The 20,878-nt window shown below is 43.8% G+C and overlaps 1 protein-coding gene across 12 annotated transcripts in view; it reads left to right on the plus strand.

Moving 5' to 3' along the window:
- The window catches only part of TRIM2 (tripartite motif containing 2), a 121,222-nt gene that overhangs the window by 39,421 nt on the left and 60,923 nt on the right, over positions 1–20,878 (plus strand). For 3 of the 12 annotated variants that reach the window (XM_036852430.1, XM_036852431.1, XM_036852440.1), the window contains exon 1: positions 15,236–15,464. The exons of 8 other annotated variants lie outside the window; for them this stretch is intronic. In XM_036852430.1, coding sequence (XP_036708325.1) covers positions 15,462–15,464 — 3 coding nt within the window. In that variant the 5' untranslated portion in view covers positions 15,236–15,461. Of the gene's footprint in view, positions 1–15,215; positions 15,465–20,878 lie in introns of those variants that run through there. One more of the 12 variants, XM_036852436.1, reaches the window with a different exon arrangement.

The following is a 20,878-nucleotide window of genomic DNA, read 5'->3' on the forward strand; positions in this document are numbered from 1 at the left end:
TTCCTGGAATGTAACTCTTAAGCAGGTCACACTGTCATGATCGTCTTGCTTACACCATTTTCCTAGCAGATCCCTTCTACAAATAAAGCTCAAAGTTATCTTTAGTGGAGGTTCAATCATAACAAGTATTCCTGGAGGTGTTTTACAGGAGCACCTGGCCAGTGAGACTTTGTTCTCCTAGGCGCGCTGGTCCAGCCCCGGGAACATGCAGGCAGGCCGACTCTTGGTGGGTCTGCCTCGTGCGCTATTAGAAGCCACGTGCCAGGACTGCACGTGCACTTGCGGCATCCTTGGGGTAGGACCCTGTCCCCATGGGGTTTACAGGTTGGTGGGGAAGACAGCTCTAACCAAGCGTGCAAAAAGATATGTCATTACAAGCGGTCACAGTTGTCATACAGGATTCCAACAGGGTAAAGTGCTAAAAAGCAAAGGGGCGGACACCCACTTACAATGAGAGGGTCAGGGGAGGCCTCAGGGAGGAGGCATCATTTGGGCAGAGAGTCAGCCTTGCACCTGGGGTGGGGGGCTGGGAGCAGTGGGACGGTAGGCACAGAGAGTCCTCCCTCGTGAAGACACAGTCATTTTGCCACTTCGTAACGAGAGGCAGCCTCTTTCTCTGGACTTGAGATCTCAGTGGACTTGAGGTAATGGGTTGACTGGTCTTTTTTTTTTTTTTTTTGGCTACACCACGCGGCTTACAGAATCTTAGTTCCCCGACCAGGGATCGAACCCTGGCAGTGGAAGCACGGAGTCCTAATGACTGGACGGCCAGGGAATTCCCGGTTGACTGGTTCTTGAAAAGCCAGAAATAGTGGAGGGAAGAGCAGGAGCCTGAGGGCACAGGAAGGCTGGAGAAAGGTCCCGGAATGTTGCTAGGAGAGCCCTGACTGTTAGAATAAAAAGAAAAATAGAAATAAAACCTGTTTTTATCATGAATCAGCTTTATGGGCAAGTCTAAATTAAGACTGGGTTCTTCTATTTCCATTTCAGGGGACAAACAAACATGTGTTAATAGCTTTTTAAAAATAGAATGGAAATTCTACCAGGGCCCATCAGGGAACAGAAAAGAGAAGGGCCAGAACACACTGGCCATCTGATGTCAACAGCACGCTCTTTTGAGTAAACCTGTGTGCTTTTATCACTTTACCCTACTCTCAAATTTGACTAGCTGAAAAGGCTTCATATGCAGTCTATACAACAGCTAATGATTTAACTTCCACTCTTTCGTATTTATTTTAGTGTCAGATTTTTATTGTCAAGGTCATTCTGAAGATATGCAGCTTTTTAACTGTGCAAAGTTGGTAAATATCCTCTATTATGTCTTGTATCTTTTCTTTTTTTTTTTTTCCTTTCTATTCCCAGGAGCCTGCCTTCTCTATGAATCCCGCTCTAACAGGATGTCATGGTTTATTTTTTCCCTGCCCTTTGCTGAGTGGATGGCCGGCATTTTAACCTTTTAGTACTCTCATCCTTTGTGGCAGGTTCCTGTTTCTCTGCTATCTTGGGAACTCCTGCTGTTTGACTGCAAGGTTTGCATATTCATAAACTCTGAACCTTTAACTCTTCAAGCAGACCAGCTGTAGTATGAGAGCTGTTTGTTATTCCTCAATACAGTTTTCTGTTTTCACTTGGCAAGACGTACACCTGTGCTTGTATTTCCGGTTGTTTCTGTTGGGGAACAGTCTCCAGAGAACTAATGGAATCATAATGAAACCCAGGCAGCCTGCAAAGACAGCTCCCCAGGTCTGCCTGTGTACAGAGGGCAGGGGCCAAATGGAGAGAGGAGTGCACTCAGGGTCAGGCTTTGCCACTAGCTAGTTGTACGGCATCAGGGGAGTTACGTCACCTCACCAGGCCTGTTTCATTGTCTATACACTGGTGATCTGGACTAGATATGGCCACAGAGGCCACAAGACCTTTAGGTATTCTGAAGAGATGCGTCAGGCCCAGCAAAGTGAGAGGCAAGCAAGTTGGCAGGGCCCCCAGGATCAGGACCAGGTCTTTATAGAGAAAGTATTTTGCGGCTCTAAAACCATGGGACTGTATCATCTCTCTGTCCTTTCCAACTTTAAATACTACTGAGTCTTTGAAAGGATGAGAGTCTTGTGCCTTCCTGCTTCCAGTCACCGGGTGGGGAGGCTCTGCTGGGGCAAGGTGGGATGTGGATCAGGATTCAGGCCGGGAGCTGGGGTGGTGAACTGGGCCCCCAGTGGGACTAGAAAGTGATGGAGTTTATGCCCTTGATCCATATGACAAGGTCTGAGACTGAAGATCCATGTGACAGAGGGGTGGCTTGTATCCCTTTAGAGAGTGCCAGTGCCACGCCATGTGGTAGGGAAAAGATAAAAGAAAATGCCAGGTCCTTTGACCTCGGACTTGTGCTTCTGGATGGGCAGGGAGGGAGGATTGGGTGCTCCCTCCCTGCCGAGGTAAATCCTGGCCAAGGTTCCTTCCTAGATCCCAGCTCCTCTCTTTTTCCTTTCTAAAGAAGCCTTGCTTTCTTTCCACATTAGGTAGCAGTTAAAACAGAGAGGCAGTTCAGCAGGGAGCCAGCAGGTTATTGATGACTTGAACTATATATACGTCTGTGACTGAGCTGTGCTTCTCCTGGGGAGAGTCCCCGCCAAGCTAGAGGACATTATTGTGACGTCCGACCTTGAGGGCCACTCAACAGTTCAGTCAGGCAGGATTAGCAGGTTCTTCATCCAATAATGAGAGCAGGACATGGATAACACAGTTTTGTTTTGTTTAAATTTATTTTGTATTGAAGTATAGTTGATTTACAATGTTGTGTTAGTTTCAGGTGTACAGCAAAGTGATTCAGTTATACATACATATATATCTATTTATTTTTCAGATTCTTTTCCCTTACAGGTTATTACAAAATATCGAGTATAGTTCCCTGTGCTATACAGTAGGTCCTTGTTGGTTCTATTTTATATACATAGTAGTGTGTATAGTTTTTAAAAGATGTACAAGAACAGATTTGTTTCTTGGAATGGCTTTATGAGGAAGTCTTTGCATTTCCTCTGGGTCAAGGGAAACAAGTTTAATTATTAATTGCAGTGTATCTAGAATATGGCCTTTTTATAGCATTAGAGAAAGAATGTCTGGCCTGAGAGGAATTTGATATGAACTAGAGAATGAAAACCTTCCTAGATTGCAGTGGAAAGTAAAGCACAAAGTCCTATTTCCATCTGCAGACACTGAGGAAGTTTGGGAGGAGGCAAGGAAAGGCGGGAATTAGAAATTATGTGGCATTACTTGGGGTCCCTAACTGTTGTATAAACAATCATCTGCAATTTGATTTCCATGGGGGGTGGGACTTGGCCTGTTTTCTTGCAGGTCTCTCCTGCCCACCCTCAATTTCCCCAGCCTTCTTCACTCACCATGCATTCTGTTTTCTCTCACCCCCTTTGTATAAAACTTAGGGGTGTTGGGACCCTCTGTGACGTTTCCTACAGCTGGGTGTCTCTGTACACAGCCCTGAGAAGTGAAGTACACACATTGCTAATTCTTGCCCCTGTGGAAGCAGCTTGCCTTTGTCTAGAAAACACAGGGCGATTGTACATCTAAGGAACGGATTTTCATTTCTATTTCTTATCTTGGACACATGTAAATTGTAGGTATTGTTTTTCTTTTATGAGATTTTTGCTGTCCTTGGGTTGGTCTGTACCCTTGTTAAAGTTAGTCAGGCTTGAAGAAGACACTGAATTAGGGTATTATGGACCCACCAACTGGATTTCCCTTTGAGGCAAAATCCATGAAAGGAAGTGCCAGCCCTTTCATTAGGCTTGATCAAGGGTAGGCAAACTATAGCCTGTGGGCCAAATCCAGCCCACTGCCTGTTTTTGTGTAGCCTGTGAGTTAAGATTGGTTTTTACATTTTTAAGTGCGTGGGGAAAAAGTCAAAAGAAAAATAATTTTCTGTGCATATGAAATTTATATAAAATTTCACAATCAGTGTTTATAAATGGACTTTTATTGGTGCACAGCTACACTTCTTTTTTTTTTTTTTTTTTTTTTAAATTTATTTGTTTATTTATTTTTTGGCTGTGTTGGGTCTTCGTTTCTGTGCGAGGGCTTTCTCTAGTTGTGGCAAGCGGGGGCCACTCTTCATCGCGGTGCGCGGGCCTCTCACTATCGCGGCCTCTCTTGTTGCAGAGCACAGGCTCCAGACGCGCAGGCTCAGTAGTTGTGGCGCACGGGCCTAGTTGCTCCGCGGCATGTGGGATCTTCCCAGACCAGGGCCCGAACCCGTGTCCCCTGCATTGGCAGGCAGATTCTCAACCACTGCGCCACCAGGGAAGCCCAACACAGCTACACTTCTTAACATATTGTCTATGGCTGCTTTCACTCTATGACAATAGGGTTGAGTAGTTCTAACAGGTAGTGTGTTAACAGGCCCACAAAGTCTAAAATGTTTACCAATAAAGCTTGCTGACCCCCAGGCTTGAGTAATTAAAACCACCACCATAGTTGATGTCTTTTGAGTCTTACTGTGTGCCAGGCACTGTGCTCAGTGTCTTTCAGGCGTTAGCTTATTTTATCATCATAACAACCCTTTTATTGCCATTTTACAGAGGAGGAAAAGGAGGGTCAGAGAGGTTGTGTAATTTCCCCCAAATCACACTTGTGGTCAGCGTCAGGGCTGGATTTGCACGCACATCTTTCTGATTCCAGAGTCCGGAATATCCACCAGAGAACGCTGTCCCAGTCAGCTGGAGCGACACCTGTGAGTGTCCTCACTGGGTCTGAGGTGGAGGCCACAGATAAAAATTGTTTGAGATCAAATTTATTTTTATTTTTATTAGTTTAATTTATGTTTAATTGAGACTTTATGTTTGTCTCTCATGAGAGTGCACAAGTCCCTTAAGGATGGTGACTGAATGTGGACCCCCGCGCAGTGCCCAGCACATAGTAGAGGGAAATTAAAAGCTGGTTGAATGAAGGAAGTGGGTGGGGAGGAGGGAGAGGGCAGGAGAAGAGGGGAAGAAGAGAGACAGGAAGAGGAAAGACATTATCAAGGAAGAGTCGGGATGCCTCCGGCACTGGCCCTCAGGCCATGGATGGCTCCGCCTGGCACCAAGGTGGCTCACCTGGTACCAGATCTCACAGGACGCCCTGGGCTGGGCAGGCCTGACGTGACTGGTGTGCACACCCGTCTGCCACGGCCTAACTACTCACATTCTCCTGCCCCTGATCCCCTCGCCTCTGGTGGCACCGTGGCTTCCTGGCATCCAGCCCAGACACGTTGCCAACTGCTGAGGGAGAGAAGAGGGCTGGGCCCGTCGGTATTTAGAGCAAGTCCATTCAGAGGAGGACATGAAAGCGAGGCCTCCCATTCTTACATTTAGAGAGGATGACTTTCATCAAAGGGAAAAACTTTGGAAAGGTGCCAAAAGGAATCCTTTCTCTTCTTATCTTTCCAAGAAGGCTGCTGACTCTAAAAGTGAGAAACTGGCTGATGAGGACTCATTTCCACTGGCTGCTGACCAGCAGAAAGTACCAGGGCTGTTTGTCACCAGAACGAGGGGCAGGGGAGCTGGAGCAGAGACCTCTTCCTTCCTGGGGCTGACCTGCGATGGGGAGTTAGTGTGAGAACTCAGCCAGAGCAACAAAGTAGCCCCGCAGCCTCTTCTTCAACTGTGTCAAAGCCAGTTGGGAGACAGCAGTGCTAAGTGGCCGAGGCCAAGGGAGGCCTGTCCTTCCAAGATGAGAAAAGTGGATAGATACATTGTTTCTGATTTTGCATGATTCTGCCCACTCTCATTTCTTGATTTATTTTAGTTGGAATAAGAAAAGAATTTAATGGGGAGTAGTATATTATTAGTCTATTCATTCATTCAAATAAATGTTTTTTGAATCCCTACATGAGCCAGCCTCTAGGAATACAAAAGGGGCTCATTAGTCATTCCTAAAGGAACTCAAATCTAATAGAGGTGATACTGCTAGTACCACTGCTCTACTAATACATGAACTGACTGCTGCGTGTCAGGCTCTGGGGTAGGTTCTCTTCATAGACTAAACCATTTAATTTTCACAATAACCCAATGAACTAGGTTATTATCCCCATTATACAGAGGAGGAAATTGAGGCACAGAGAGGTTAACTTACTTGCTCGAAGTCATATTTGGCAGAGCCAGGACTCAAACCCACCCTGGCCCTAGGCCCATACTCTCCACCACTGCCCTGGTCATAGTTACTTGAGACTCGCTGTGCATTGAGCAAGGTGCTAAGACACTTACACGCTATACCATTTAATCATCACGACAGCCTTATGAGGTGATAGTTCACAAATGAGCTTACAGAGGCAAGGAGCAGCCTGATTGCAGAGCCAGTACAGATGTGTCTCCAGAGCCTGTGCCTTAATTACAGCTTCATGCTGCCATTCGCAGTATGATTCTAATATACGTGACCAGTGTGGCGTATGCCGCATTCGCTGCTTAGGAAAATAATCTCTCCTGATTACAGGTATGGGGGAGGCAGCCTCCTGCGGGTGATGCCAAGTTCCACCATCCTCAGATTATTCCCCCTGCCAAGGTGCCCAGCTTCCTCCTGTAGTACCACCCTTCGCGTTAGAGCACAGAGCTCTAGAAGTCCTCAGGCAACTCAGGCCTGTTAACGGGAGAAAGTCTCCCCTTGACTGCGTGGCACCTTGGTCACGTTAGCTCAGATGCGGAACCCTGCCGGGAGAAAGGCAGGAGGGCCGCAGCCCTGTGGGAAAGGGCCGCAGTTGGCGCAACCACATTTCGCGAGGGGGCAGGCCTGGGCGATCCCTGGAACTCTGTCGCCGCAGTAGAAGGCCTGACTCCCCACCGCACACCCACCCCACCCCACCGGCACCGCTGCCATCGCCACCACTTGCATCAGTTATTTTATAGAGTCGTCCTGTCTCCCGGTGAGAAATAAGGTTAGGAAAGGAAACCTCCGGGGCGGGGACGCGGTGGAGGGGGAGGTAGGAGATTTAAAATACAAGCTGAGTCGCGGACGCCTTTATGCAGAGGGCCTCATGGGGAGGAGCCTGTTGCCATAGAAACCACCACGGGGTGGTGTGGCGACCGGTGAATGTTCTCCGGGCTCCGCCTGGCCTGGGAAGCCCGGGCTGTGGGAGACTGGCCCGTATCTGTGATTATTCCTTTAGAATAGAGTTCTAGAAGCGGAATTACGTAGTCAACAGACATGAACTTTTGTAAGGTTCTGTCTGAACTACATGTTGGTTAAAAAATAATCCCCTTTATGGAACAGAGAGGAAGGAACATGGGGAAGAGGAAGTCAGCGTCCAGTAAGGCATCATCAGCGGCGCACCCACATCACCCATCACCGGCTCCCGGCTCCCGGCTCCCGGCTCCCGGCTCCCGGCGCCTGCGGGTCGGGGCTCTGCCGGCCCCGCCCAGCTCAGGTCTGGGCTCTGCCTCTGCGGCCTCGGCCTTGGCAGGGCAGTCACCGAGGGAAATTTGCTACCTGGGATCCCTGACTCTAAATCTCAACCTGGTAGTCAGAGCCCCTGCAGTGATTAGTTAAACAAAGTAAACCGCTGAGGCAAGCAGGAACTCGGCACTGACTTGAATTTAATTGTCCAAATGAAAAGTGTAATCACGAAACTGATGAAGAGAAAAACAACACTGGTTCCTGATGTGCTCATCAGTGTGGACATCGGTGTAACTAGGGATCCAGAGTTAGGACTGGGAGGTTATCTTCCAGGTATACTCAGGACAGTCAGCTTAAAATTAGACAGGCCCAAAGAAGGCAAAACAGAAGAGCACTTAGTTTGCTTGCTTTTACTTGTTATTTTTGTCATAGTCAGACCAAGACAAAGAATAAAGAAGAGGAAGCATGCTGCTGGGGTGTCTGATGTATGTCGAATGGCAGAGCCTTGTGTTTTGCTTGAGTCTTCTGTGCATAGGACATCTTGAAGCTGAGAAGGGCCTTCGGGGGGCTAATAAGAAGGAACTCAGACCAGGAGAGGCCAGCAGCACAGCTGTGGGTTCAAGCTGCCAATCAGACTCACAAGACACAAAGAGGCTTTAATTTAATAATATGGTTAGTAAGCACTGGTAAAGGAGGCAAAGCAGGAGATACAGCACCTTCATCTTATCGGGAGGCCCAGAAGCTTCTCTGCCCCTCACCCACTTGGGGTGTGTGCCAGGGATGAGAGCCAAGGTGTGTAGCACTCACCTTGACACACACACGTCGTAGTCCCTTTTTCCCACCAACCTTTTATGCCATCCTAGTTATGCAGCCACCTCACAGCTCCACTAATGCACACCAGAAACAAGGCAGATATAACATTCTCCATTTATCTCAACTCTATTTTTGAGAGAACAGTGCTGTGGGAAAGCCAGGTCATTCTCAGGTGGGCCTGTGTCAGCCCAGGCCTCATGTTAGCCTTTTACCCACAGTAGGCATTATGGGTTGAATTACGTCCCTCAAAAAGATATGTTAAAGTCCCAAACCCCAGTACCTATGAATGTGACCTTTTTTGGAAATAGGGTCTTTGCAGATATAATCAAGATGAGGTCGCACTCTATAAGGGTGGGCTGTAATCCAATATGACAGGCGTCCTTATAAGAAGAAAAAACAGAGATACAGGGACGGGAGCTCCATGTGAAGACATAGATATGTACAGGGAGAAGATAGCCGTGTAACAGCAAAAGTAGATTGGAGTGATGTGCCTGCAAGCCAAGGAGTGCCTGGGGGCATCAGATACTGAAAGAGACAGGAAGGATCCTCACCTAGAGTCTTTGGAGGGAAGTTAACCCTGCTGATACCTTGATTTTTATACTTCTAGCCTCCAGAAGTGTGAGAAAATAAATTTCTGTTGTTATAAGTCATGCCAGTCTGTGGTATTTTGTTACAGCAGCCCTAGGAAACAAATACAGTAGGTAAAAATAGAAAATTCAATTGCCCTAAATAAATTTTAAATCCCCTGGCTTCAGTAAATGACATTCTAGGTTTTTTAAAATAATACATAGCCAAGATTGCCAAATCACAGATCCTGATTTTTATGAGATCTTAGGGAAAAGGTGAGTTTCTTAAAGACTGGAGGTGGGCAAATATACTTTTTATTTACAAAGATCAAACCCACAAATTGTAGGCTAAGGAACTCTATCAAATGTAATTTTTTAGGGGAGTGTTAATGGGATGGTTTACAAGCACGTAGAAAAAGAAAGCATCCTAGGTTCCATATGAATAAATTATACCAGACCAATTTGGAATTCCTTTTTTGATAGAGTTATTAGAATTTTAATTATCTGTTCAATATGATTCAACATGACAAAAGTGCCAAGAAAGGTAAAATGAACTTACAGGTCATAATAAAAGGATACAGCCTAGATCAAGGAAAACGATGGGTCTCCCTCTCTTCTGTGCTGGGCAAACCCTGCCTGGATTATGTCATCAGTATTAAGCAGCACCCCCTAGAAATGCACAGGCATCTTGAGGGGATGCTAAGATACTGGGCAGGGAATCAGGGTGCTTGATCTGGGTCACCTTTACTGCAAACACTCCGCCTGTCTGGGAAGGCCTGTCCTGACACCTGAGACCCAGTCAACTTGCCTGTGACTTGGAGGCAGAAAACTCTGCCCCCAGGAGTGATTGTGAGAGGTTCTGCTCATGTCTTATTTATTTTTGTGTCATCAGTGCCTAGTATACCACCTGGCACATAATTATTTGTGAAATATATAGCATTAAATGGTAATCCCCACCCCTACCGCCAGATTGCATGGTAATCCCAAGACCAGTCCTGGTGTGAGTTCCTGGGCTGTAACTGGGTGAGCTGGTTCTATTTTTATCCGCAGAACCCCACTAGGTTAAGGCCAACTTGGACCATCTCTCTTCTTAAGGACATTTTTAAAGGGAAGATCCATTCTGCTTCATCACCATTATTTTCAAACAGTCCTGTTTGGTCTAGGACCTCCCCATGGCCACTAAAGAATGGCCCCTAACCCCCAATGTTGGGGGAGGGTCTCTGTAACCTCTACCAATAGAGAGGAAGGAGCCTCTTGGGGTCCAAGCCAAACCACTCACTCAAACTGGTTGCAAAGAGTCTGGACTGGCTGGAAGAGCCTGGTTCTGAGGGGTCCCACGTGGGGTGCTGACCTGTGAAATCCATCCTAACAATATCTATTCTCCACTCACTCAAGCCTGAACTGAAGGCAGGAAATAATTTTTCCTTACCATCTTCTTTCAGAAGACCATTTGGCAACAATTTTCATAAAAGCTTTTGCAAGCAAAGATTAAAAAAAAAGAAAAAAACTAAACTAAATGATGATTGCATTGGGCAGACTATACAGGCTCCTGATTTCAGGCTGCCTCCTCCTAGTTGACTGTATTTCTCTCTCACTGAAACACATCACTTCTCTAATCAGCTGGCTTTGTTCCACTGCGGAATTGCCTGATAACTGTCTCAGCTTTTGCCCATCCTTGAGGGGCATTGTGCACACTGAAAGCGGAACTATGCCAGTCACAAAGCCTGAACTCTAATTCACCTCTACTGCTTAATGGCTACTCCACTCTGGGCTGGTCCTGTAAACTTTCTGAACTTCAGTTTCCACTAAAATAATAATAAGTCTGCTCTTGTTACCAAGTCCAAGCTTGTTCTGCTGGCCGCATGACAGGCCAGTAAATCGAGACGAGTTGTTGAGGCAAGGAATAGTGACTTTGTTTGGAAAGACAGCAGACCAAGAAGATGGTGGACTAGTGTGCCAAAGAACCATCTTCCCCGAGTTAGAATTCAGGCTTCTTTTATACTAAAAGGGGACGGGGTGTGCTTGGTTGCAGCAAACCTCTTGATGCCAGAATCCTTTGTTCTTGCAGCTGTCCACGGAGGTCCAGTCACAATGTTCCTAGAAACCTCCAACAAGATATTATGCTCTGTTCTGCAACTTTTTATCTCTATATGAATGGAAAAGTGTTATACCTTTAGAGTTCAGAGCCTTGAGAATGGGCTATCCGGCATACTTCAGACAATAGGCAACATTCTTAACTTGTAGCAAAAGCAATAGAATACAAAGGTTAAAGTAAAAGAAAAAAGAGCTAATGTGGAGTCAGATTTGTTCTTCCCTGTTACACTCGGTCTCTGGGTTTGCTTTGCTTTATATTATGAAGGTGCTTTCTAAATTCTAAACCAGCAATCAGATATGAAGAATTGCCTTTCCCTAATGGTCTCTGATCCAACTATTTTCTAATTCTGAGATGAGCGTTTACCTTTACACCATGTTATGTCACTCAGCCATTTGTATCAATAGAAGGACTTCCATCATTCTGCATCTACTTATTGGGCACCTATTATGTGACAGGCATAGGGGCTGGGGAATTAGAGGTAAAAGATGGAGCTGTCAGTAATTTTCAGCAAAGAATGCTATGGAGCACATGGGGTTGATACCCAATCCAGACGGGGGTGGGAGGGTCTGGGATTGGAGGAGTCGCAGAGAATCCTCCCTAGAGTGCGGGTGTCTTTGCTGAGTTCTGGAGGATTTGAAGGAGTTAACCAGGTGAAGGAGTCAGGAGAGGATGAGCCTTCCTCTCAGACCAAGTGGCATGTGAACCTAGAGAATAGTGTTTCTCAAAGGGGGTGCTATCAGCAATTTGAGGGGACAAAGGTACTCGTATGAGACCCTCCCATGCATTGGAGGATGGCAAGCATCCCTGCCCTCAGACACGAAACGTCACAGTACCTCCCCACCCCCCCACCCCCAAACACACAATCAGTATGACAGTCAAAAATGCTTCTTCCCGTTTACAAATGCATACCTCACCACTCCATCAGGGAGACTGGTGCCGTTCCCTGGTTGAGAACCACTGCTAAAAAATGAACAGTCACATGACTTAGGAGCAAGAGTATGATTGGGGAAGAAAACAATGAGGAAAGCAGAGACCAGATCGTAAGTGGCCTTATATGCCATCCTAAGGAGTTTACTTTCTAGGGAAATGTCCTTGATTAGGGATAGATAGATGGTATATTAAAGGGCTTTGGATTGAACCTGGCGCATAATACATGGTCAATAAATTTCAGATTTCTGTATCTCTCAGGATCCTGCCAAACCCACTTCAGTTAGCACCTGTCCTGTTCTTATGCATATGCACTGTCTGTACACTTCCCGAGTGTACATCGCAGTCAAACTGGCTGATGACGGTTAGCTCTCTACCGTCCATTCAACTGAAGGGAAACACTGGGGAGGGGAAAGACAGCTCCAAGAAGTCAGTAAGGTGTGCAGCAGACTCAATCCCAAGGATCTTGGGCTCTTCTCTGCTCTTATGGCCCCGCACTCTGGCTGCATAAGGTCTCAATACAAGCAGACTACAACTCAGAAAGCAACTGAGCCGTTCTATACCAACAGCCACGGCCACCAGTCAAGGTACCTACCATTCGCAGTTGCAATTGCCTGATTACTAATCCATCTCCCACACTAGACTTTGACCTTCCTGAGGGCTGAGAAACCAGTCTATTCTTCTCTGTATCCTCAGTGCCTACTCAGTGCCTGGTACATGCTGGACGTTCAGTAAGTGTTCATTGGAATGAATGAATGAGAGAGTAAGTTAACCTTCTCTGACTACAAGCCCAGCAACAAGACCAAGGATCTCTCCCACTTCTCTACCATCTTGTGAGAACAGAGACTCAGTCCAGTTGCACGCCCCAGAGTTTGGGTTGAGTGGAAGAAGAGAAGAAGAGAGGTCAGGGGAGAGGAACGTCATAGGGGAGGACCTGCTTTTGAAGAATTTGGCTACTGGATTCATCGTGGTCAGTAAATTTCATCAGAAACACACATGAGAAGAAGAGGGGACTCCCGTCTTAGCAAGTCAGGTACCATTGTGATGGCCTGTCTTAGGAAGAGGACATTGTAACATGCAGTGGGGTTTGCCTGCCTGTAGTTTCCAAAGTTGGTTCTAATTAAATTGTAAATTTCTAGAACAGAACATATGTCCACACAAACACAATAGTGGCATTATTAATAATATCCAAAAAGTGGAAACAACCCAAATGTCCATCAACTGACAGATGGATAAACTAAATGTGCTATATCCGTACAATGGAATATTTCTCAATCATATAAAGGAATGAAGTACTGACACATGCTACAATGTGGATGAACCTTGAAAATGTTATACTAAGTGGAATAAGCCAGATGCCTAGGACCACATATTATATGATCCCATTCACGTTACAGGCCAGAATAGGGAAATCTATAGAGATAGAAAGTAGATTAGTGGTTGTTTAGGACTGTGGGGTATGGGAAGGTAGGGATCGATAGCTAAAGGGTACAGCTTTTTTTTTTTTTGAAGTATAGTTGATTAACAATGTTGTGTTAATTTCTGGTGTACAGCAAAGTGATTCAATTTCAGTTTTTTTCCATTATATTTATTACAAGATAATGAATATAGTTCCTGTACTTTACCTATTTTATATATGGTAGTTTGTATCTGCTAATCTCAAACTCCTAATTTATCCCTCCCCCTGCCTTTTCCCTTTGATAACCATAAGTTTGTTTTCTATGTTTGTGAGTCTCTTTCTGTTTTGTAAATAAGTTCATTTGTATCATTTTTTTAGATTCCACATATAAGTGATACCATATAATATTTGTCTTTCTCACTTCACTTAATATGATAATCTCTAGGTCCATCCATGTTGCTGCAAATGGCATTATTTAATTCTTTTTTTATGGCTGAGTAATATTCCATTATATATATATGTACCACATCTTCTTTATCCATTCCTCTGTCGATGGACATTTAGGTTGCTTCCATGTCTTGGCTATTGTGAATAGTGCTGAAATGAACATTGGGGTGCATGTATCTTTTCGAATTAGAGTTTTCTCCAGATATATGCCCAGGAGAGGGATTGCTGGATCATATGGTAGCTCTATTTTTAGTTTTTTAAGGCACCTCCATACTGTTCTCCACAGTGGCTTACACCAATTTACATTCCCACCAGCAGTGTTCCTTTTTCTCTGCTCCCTCTCCAGCATTTATCATTTATGACTTTTTAATGATGGAAATTGTACACTTTAAGTGGATGAATTGTACAGCATGTGACTTATATCTTAATAAAGCTGTTAAAAACAAAACAAAACTTCTAAAGCAGGGTGTTAACCTGGGCTTTTGAGAACTATGTACCACCCGGAATAGCATGCCAGAATTGGCACGTCTGCATTTTCCTGAGTCTGTCAAGTTCACTGAATTCTCTGTGACCCCCCTCCCCTCTGCAGAGCTGAGTGCCCCTTCACAGGGCTAACTGCAATGCCTGACTACATGGAAAGAATGTGATGAATATTAATGTCATCAAATATGCAAATTCAGTCTTAATTATTTAAAGAAAATGATTAGTGTCTACTTTTAAGCTAGTAACTAACCAAGGAATAGAATGCAATAGGTTTCCCTACCTCCATTGCTGTAGAAAAGGGAATGATTATGACTTCCATTCTGATATGTAAGATTTTTTAATTCTAAAGTATGATTTGTAATATTCTTTCTGGTCATTTTTATGTTATTCAAAGCTTTTCAAAATCAGTTGAATGACTTTATAGGGGTTATGTCAATATGTCAAGTTTGACAAGGTTCTCAACCTTTAAACTGAAAACTTTTGCGTCATCAGAAAAACAAAAGGTTCTGTTCACCCCCTGAATGAAGTAAATGTTGATTTATATGATTTTTCTGTAAATGACTAGAACCACAAAAAGCAGAGAAATGTCATTTGCATTATCTGACTTTGAGGAACTGTATTTTATAGACCCTTTTCTGGGTAAATATCAAGAAGGGAAAAGGTAGTAGAGGCTTGTTGAACTGGGCTGTTTTGCATTTTTAAAAATTTGCATTGGTGTTTCAAGCTACTTAAAAAGTCTAAGGAAATAGCTCTTTTTTTTTTTTTTTTTTTCTTACTAAAGAAAGTAAACACTCCTCTAAATTTGAAATTTTCGAACTGAGGTCCCATGTGCCGTTTTCTTTCTGGGATCTGGGATCCCACTGCATCCCCTTTTGCTTACTTAACAGCACACCGTCTTTACGATTTGTAACCCGGCGCCTGTCCCGGCTGCGTGGCGCGAGAGATGTGCACGGGCAGCCCTCCCCCTGGTAACCGTGCAACCACATTCTGGTGATGGACCCCAGCGGCCCAGCACCAGAACGTGGAAACAGCTGACTGCTGACTCAGAGGGGAAAGCAAGCCACCCACGAATCTCATTGCAGCTAGCTGCTGCATCCCTATCCCATAATCCCTTGCTTGGTCTGCTGCAGTCTTTTCAACAGGCGCTGAGTGAGAAAAAGATGTCCTGTAAGATAAAGATTGATTGGTTTGAATACCGAAAGGGGTCTCCCACTTGTTAATGACCCAGAAACATTGCTGCCGACTTTCCTGAGCCTTCTCTTATTTCCTCCGTTTTTCTCTTCCTCTCTTCTGTTCATGAGCTGGCACATCACTCCATAGAGCAGAAGATATGCTGGGCTTCTGATGATGGCTGCACTGCATGGTAGGGAATTTTAACCAGTCTCTTTGCATGGTGTTTCCAAACTTGAGATGTTAGCAGAAATGTGCACTGATCTTGTGGATTGTCGCGGGGCTGCAGCGCCAGGCCGGGGAGAATTGAATTCTTTGCCTCGTTAATTAGTCTGTCTGCAGAAATGGGTAGGTCCTAAATGTTCGAATTGCTTAGTCTTATGCCAGGTGAATAACTAATTTCTTCTGCTGTCTCTGTTCTGCCTCCCCAAGACCCCCACCCCTTCTCTCTCATGGTGATGCTGTATGCTCTGTAACTATAAGATAGAGGGAGACCCACTCTGCTTAAACAAAAGCGTCAAATTAACAAGAATAGGGAGAAAGTCATGCAGGATTTTTCTTATCACGTTTCTAATGTGATCTGACTAGACCTTTATTTTTACTAGTCTTTATTTTAATGTGTATGTCGGCCTATATTTTAAATATAAGATTTGTTTTCCCTGTGCATCTCTCTGCTGGGTACAAAGATGGGGATGAAGTGTTTAATTTGCAGGATTCCTTCCTTGGTACCCCAGGGTGGAGGAGACTGTGCGATTCGACCCTTCCCCCACTGTGTCCTCTGTTAGAGAACCCTGGGGTTGAGTGCCACAGTTCCCAGTTACCATTGGAAACCCATTCATTCATAATGCATGCCTCGACCCTCTGAATTCTGAATGCCGTTGATAATTGGAAAATATGCAGGAGATCATTTGGGGTCTTTTCTGACATTTTTTTCCCTGCCTTTGAAATAGGCTCAAATCTGGGTGGAGTTCAATGGTAGCATTACACAGAAGGGAGAAAAAAAAGAAAAAAAAAACCTGGGTTGGACCTTAGGTTTGCTTCCTGAAACAGTGGGTCTCATTTTGTATCATCTTTGCAGAAACAATGATGCCCCACCCTGTCATTATTCCTTATTTGGTGGGGGAGGGGGGCGGGATAGGAGAGCAAGTAGGAAGACTATTTATTTTAAACTAAAAATTAAATGTTAATTAGTAGATTTCTGAACATCAAGGTAAAATGATATTTCTGTCTTAAACGATGGTTTCAGTGTCACAGCTTTAAGGAACAGATCTCAATTCAGAATGAGGCATTTTAAAAATGGTTAGTTCGGTTCTTTGGCTTAGATCATTTTACAGTAGTTTTATTCCTTGTGAATAAATTGTTAGAGGTTTTTCGTTCTTGGTTTTTATTTTAATTAGAATATGTAAGGAGAGCCATTTGTTTGCCCAGTTGCTTGAATCAGTCTCTTAAGTATTAGGATTCACTCCTGCCTACTGTGAACCTATTTTCTGGTGTCTTTCAGTATTTTCGGGCAGATGCTTTAGCAGCATCTTTCCCAAGCCACTGTAGTGTTAAATAATGCACGCCCCTCCCAAGCAAGCACACAATGAGAAGTTTCCTGTGTGCTGTGGTACAAGAAAGCAGCTTTCTGTTGCAGAGATGAGAATAGTGGCCTTTCCTAAACCTCTAAGTATTTCTTTCCAATTTTCTCCTAGAAAGACACAAGGGATTGGCATCGGAAAGGTTAAAACACAGCTGAAGTAAAAATGTTCTCTGATAGAATGTGCTGTTTCAAGAAATAGGAATGTAGCGTATATATAACCCACACATTTTTAAAATGGAGAATAAAATATATACATATTTTCACCATAGTTAATATTATAATCCTGAGATGACTTAATTTTTTTATTTATATGATAACAAAAGCTGAGTGGATTTTGTTGCTTGCGAAATAAAGTAAAAATTACTCATTCTTTGTCTTACTCAGAAATAAAAATGTCCTTCACTTGGATACCATTAGACATTAATTTCTCCAAACTCATGACTTTCTTTTATCTATCCTTATTAAGTAGGAAAAAAATCCTAAATATGTGGCAATTTTTAAGAATTTAACTAAGCTTAATTTTTTACTCCCGTGTGCTTTTTTTCATTATCTCTCAGATAAAACTAAGACTTTAACCAAACATTTGTGTGTATTATTGAGATGTATAGAAGAGAAGTACTTTCAGACTTTAAAAAAATTGCTACCACATTATTTACAATCAGTTTTTTTTCTTTTAAAAAAAGTGACTGAATTACTTCTAATTTTGGCAAAATTCTCATTTGCACACACCTGTAATTGCTTTTTTAAAAAAAATCTCTGATGCCACCTGTACCCCTTTATTACTTATGTAAGAATTTTAGTGTAGATTTTATAGAATATGCTCTATAATGAGCTTGGCTATTAGGGTTCTTCGAATATTATTATTATGCAGATTGTTTGAATTTAACTGATCAGGTTTCCTTCTAGAATTTGAAGATTTAGATTAGACCAAATACTGAAGAAAAAGAAGCCCAGTATAATTATTCAAATAGCATCATTGGAGGAGACATTAATTCCTGCTTTTTGCATGCTAGTCTGTCTACCTTTTCCTACTTTGCCCTCTTCTGCCTTCATATTCTCAATAGCTTCCACTTAACAGCACTCTGTTAAGTGCTTTTTATTATTATTCTTGAAAACTTAATAGTTTAAGTAAACATTTATTTTAATAAACAACAGATTTAAATAATATGCTTCCATCCACCCGGGCAAAGAGGGGGTTGCTATTTTGTAGGACTGTGTCTTTCGAAGTTCTGATGTAGAATGCATTCCTCTTCCCCCTTCTTACCAGCCTCACCCAACTCCCAGAGCTTAGGCCCCTGGCTGCCCTCTGCCTTTCCCAGAATATTCAGCCTCTTTGTGTAGTCCCCAAGGAAAGCAAGGGAAGAGACTTGGCAAGGTGATGAATGTGGGGAGAGGAGACCCCACTCACCCTGACTGTCCCAGGGCACTGTAAAGTGAAGGTCAGTTAGCCTGACCACTTAACACTTCATCACACAGGGCCAGCCTTCTGGAACTTAGAAAACCCAAAGTAAATCTTTTTTTTTTTTTAATTTTATTTTTATCTCGGGCTACGCTGGGTCTTCATTGCTGGGCGTGGCTTTCTCTAGTTGCAGAGAGCGGGGGCCACTCTTTGTTGCAGTGCGCGGGCTTCTCCTTGTGGTGGCTTCTCTTGTTGCGGAGCACGGGCTGTGGGCGCACGGGCTTCAGTAGTTGTGGCTCACGGGCTCTAGAGCGCAGGCTCAGTAGTTGTGGCGCACGGGCTTAGTTGCTCCACGGCATGTGGGATCTTCCCGGACCAGGGCTCGAACCCGTGTCCCCTGCATTGGCAGGCGGATTCTTAACCACTGTGCCACCAGGGAAGCCCTGAAAACCCAAAGCAAATCTTAAGAACTGACTACAAAAGGTGAGGACTTTTATGAAGAAGGTAATGACAAACAGTTATCTTTACTAAGGAAAGAGGTAGGGGAAACAGGCATAAATATTATAAAGACAAGTTGGGGGCATGGCTTAAAAATCAACTTCCATATGGTGAATCCCAGCAATCTAGGGAAGCTGTCATACATCTGACCCTGGAGAGAAGGAGAGCCCTTGGAGAGCTTGGGCACATCATTTCCTGGAGACAGGAGTTAAAGTGGACGGCCTCCTCAGGTCCCCCTCCTCACCCCCACACACACTCACACGCCTACTGTCAAGAAAGATATTGTATCTGGCTTTTCTAATTTACAAAATGGCCCATTTGGGATAGAGGCTTGATTTAACTGGAAATAGGTCACCCTGTTTTAATTTCACTGAAGATTGTCCTCTTTTCTTTCCTCTGGTTGAGTCCTCAGTAACAATGCAAATTCCATTGAAGATGAATAATAGTATGCTCATAAAGCTGAAAAATTCAAAATACTTTGTTTTTAAAATTGTGTTTTAATCTGTGCCTTGAGCTCTAGGTATGACCTGCTCTGGCAGGGAAAAGGTAGCATACTGGGAGTTATAGATAATCCTAGTGGTTGAAGATCTACTTTCTATAAATGTAAAAGAAGATTTTTAACTTCTTGGGAAGCTGATTTTAGCATGGCCGCGCCACTGTCGTTGACCCAACCACAATAAAAAAGGTAAATATATTAACAAATAAATTCAGCTAAGTGGCAACAAAGAGAAGCCATAATCCAGGAATGCCATAAAATTAAACAATAGAGATGGAATCTAGTGCCTTTAAGGTGATTTATAATCAAATATGCTGCTTCTTGCCCGCAAATCACATGTTAAAATTTGATTTTCCTAAGGATTCTTGACCTGTTTCCCAACCATGTTTCCTAGCCCAGCCAGACGAGCTTTCACCAACTCCCTCCCCTTCTCCAGAAGATGCTTTCAGTCTGTCTTTTCTCTTCCATCCTCTTTTCCTCCTCTTCCTCACTCTAGTGTCAGAAATAAAGGGTTTGGAAAGTTTTCTGATCTCAGTGGTATAATTTGGAATGGGAAATACAGTTTTAACTTTGGAATTGTGGACGCGGGCATTTTTCTTTCATTTCATCTCCTCCTATCAAATTCTTCTTTTCCATTTGGTTGTAATTTCCACCAAGTTGTAGGTTTGAGAAAGTGAGCCGGGCAAAATACCAGAGATGACGTGAGGAAAGAAATGCTGGGACAGGGTTTTTCTATGCCCAAGGATTTTGTTTTGTGATGGTTGCATTGTTTTTACCCACACAAGCTGTGTTTAGTTGGCAAATCCCCACTAATGAAGAACTTATGTGTCAACCTCCTTAGATTTTTTTATTTCCATGCATATGTGCCTTCAATAGTTCTCAATTTCTTTTCCTGCATTTGTGAGTGTGTTGAAATACGTCACTAAATATTTACCCTCTGGATCATGGCTTATGTTGCTAAGCATTAGGCTATCACTTAGGAAGGCAGGTAATGTCTGACGTCAAGTGAAAATGTTCACATGAGATCAGCAAGTGCTACTCTTTTCTGCTACTGGGACTGGGTCTGTTCCCATGTTATACCTCATTTGTTCAGTCCATTTGAAAAAAAAAAAATGTCTACTATGTCTACTACTACCAGGCATAGTTCTAGGTGCTGGGACTTCTGCAGAGCAGTCAGATAAAAATCCCTGCCCTCATGAATTTTACATCCTAGTGGGCGGGGTGGGGGAGACAATATGCAAAATAAATACGTTGCACACAGCATTGGAGAGAGACCAGTGCTATGGAGAAAAACAGAGCAGTGATGGGGGTGGTAGCAAGTGCTAGGAGATAGGGGCAAGTTTCAGTTTGAAACAGAATGGTCAGAGTGAGAAGGTGATGTTAAGCAAAGAGCTGGAGAGGGGAGTGAACCCCTCTGTAAGCAGTATTGTTGGTTTTCTGCCGACAAGGAACCTCAGCTGTTCTCCCCACACAAGAGCTCTCATAGCTGGTTCATGTCAGTATTACACTAATGTTGGCTATTTGTGTAGTTTTAAAATGGCTCTTCCTGCCTTCGCTTCTGTATCATTTCCTTTCTATTGGCCTTTTGTCAATGTGTCTGGTACTAGTTCCTGCATCCAAAAGCATTTTGGC

Source organism: Balaenoptera musculus, chromosome 5 (genome assembly GCF_009873245.2).
Source record: "Balaenoptera musculus isolate JJ_BM4_2016_0621 chromosome 5, mBalMus1.pri.v3, whole genome shotgun sequence".
NCBI lineage: Eukaryota > Metazoa > Chordata > Mammalia > Artiodactyla > Balaenopteridae > Balaenoptera > Balaenoptera musculus.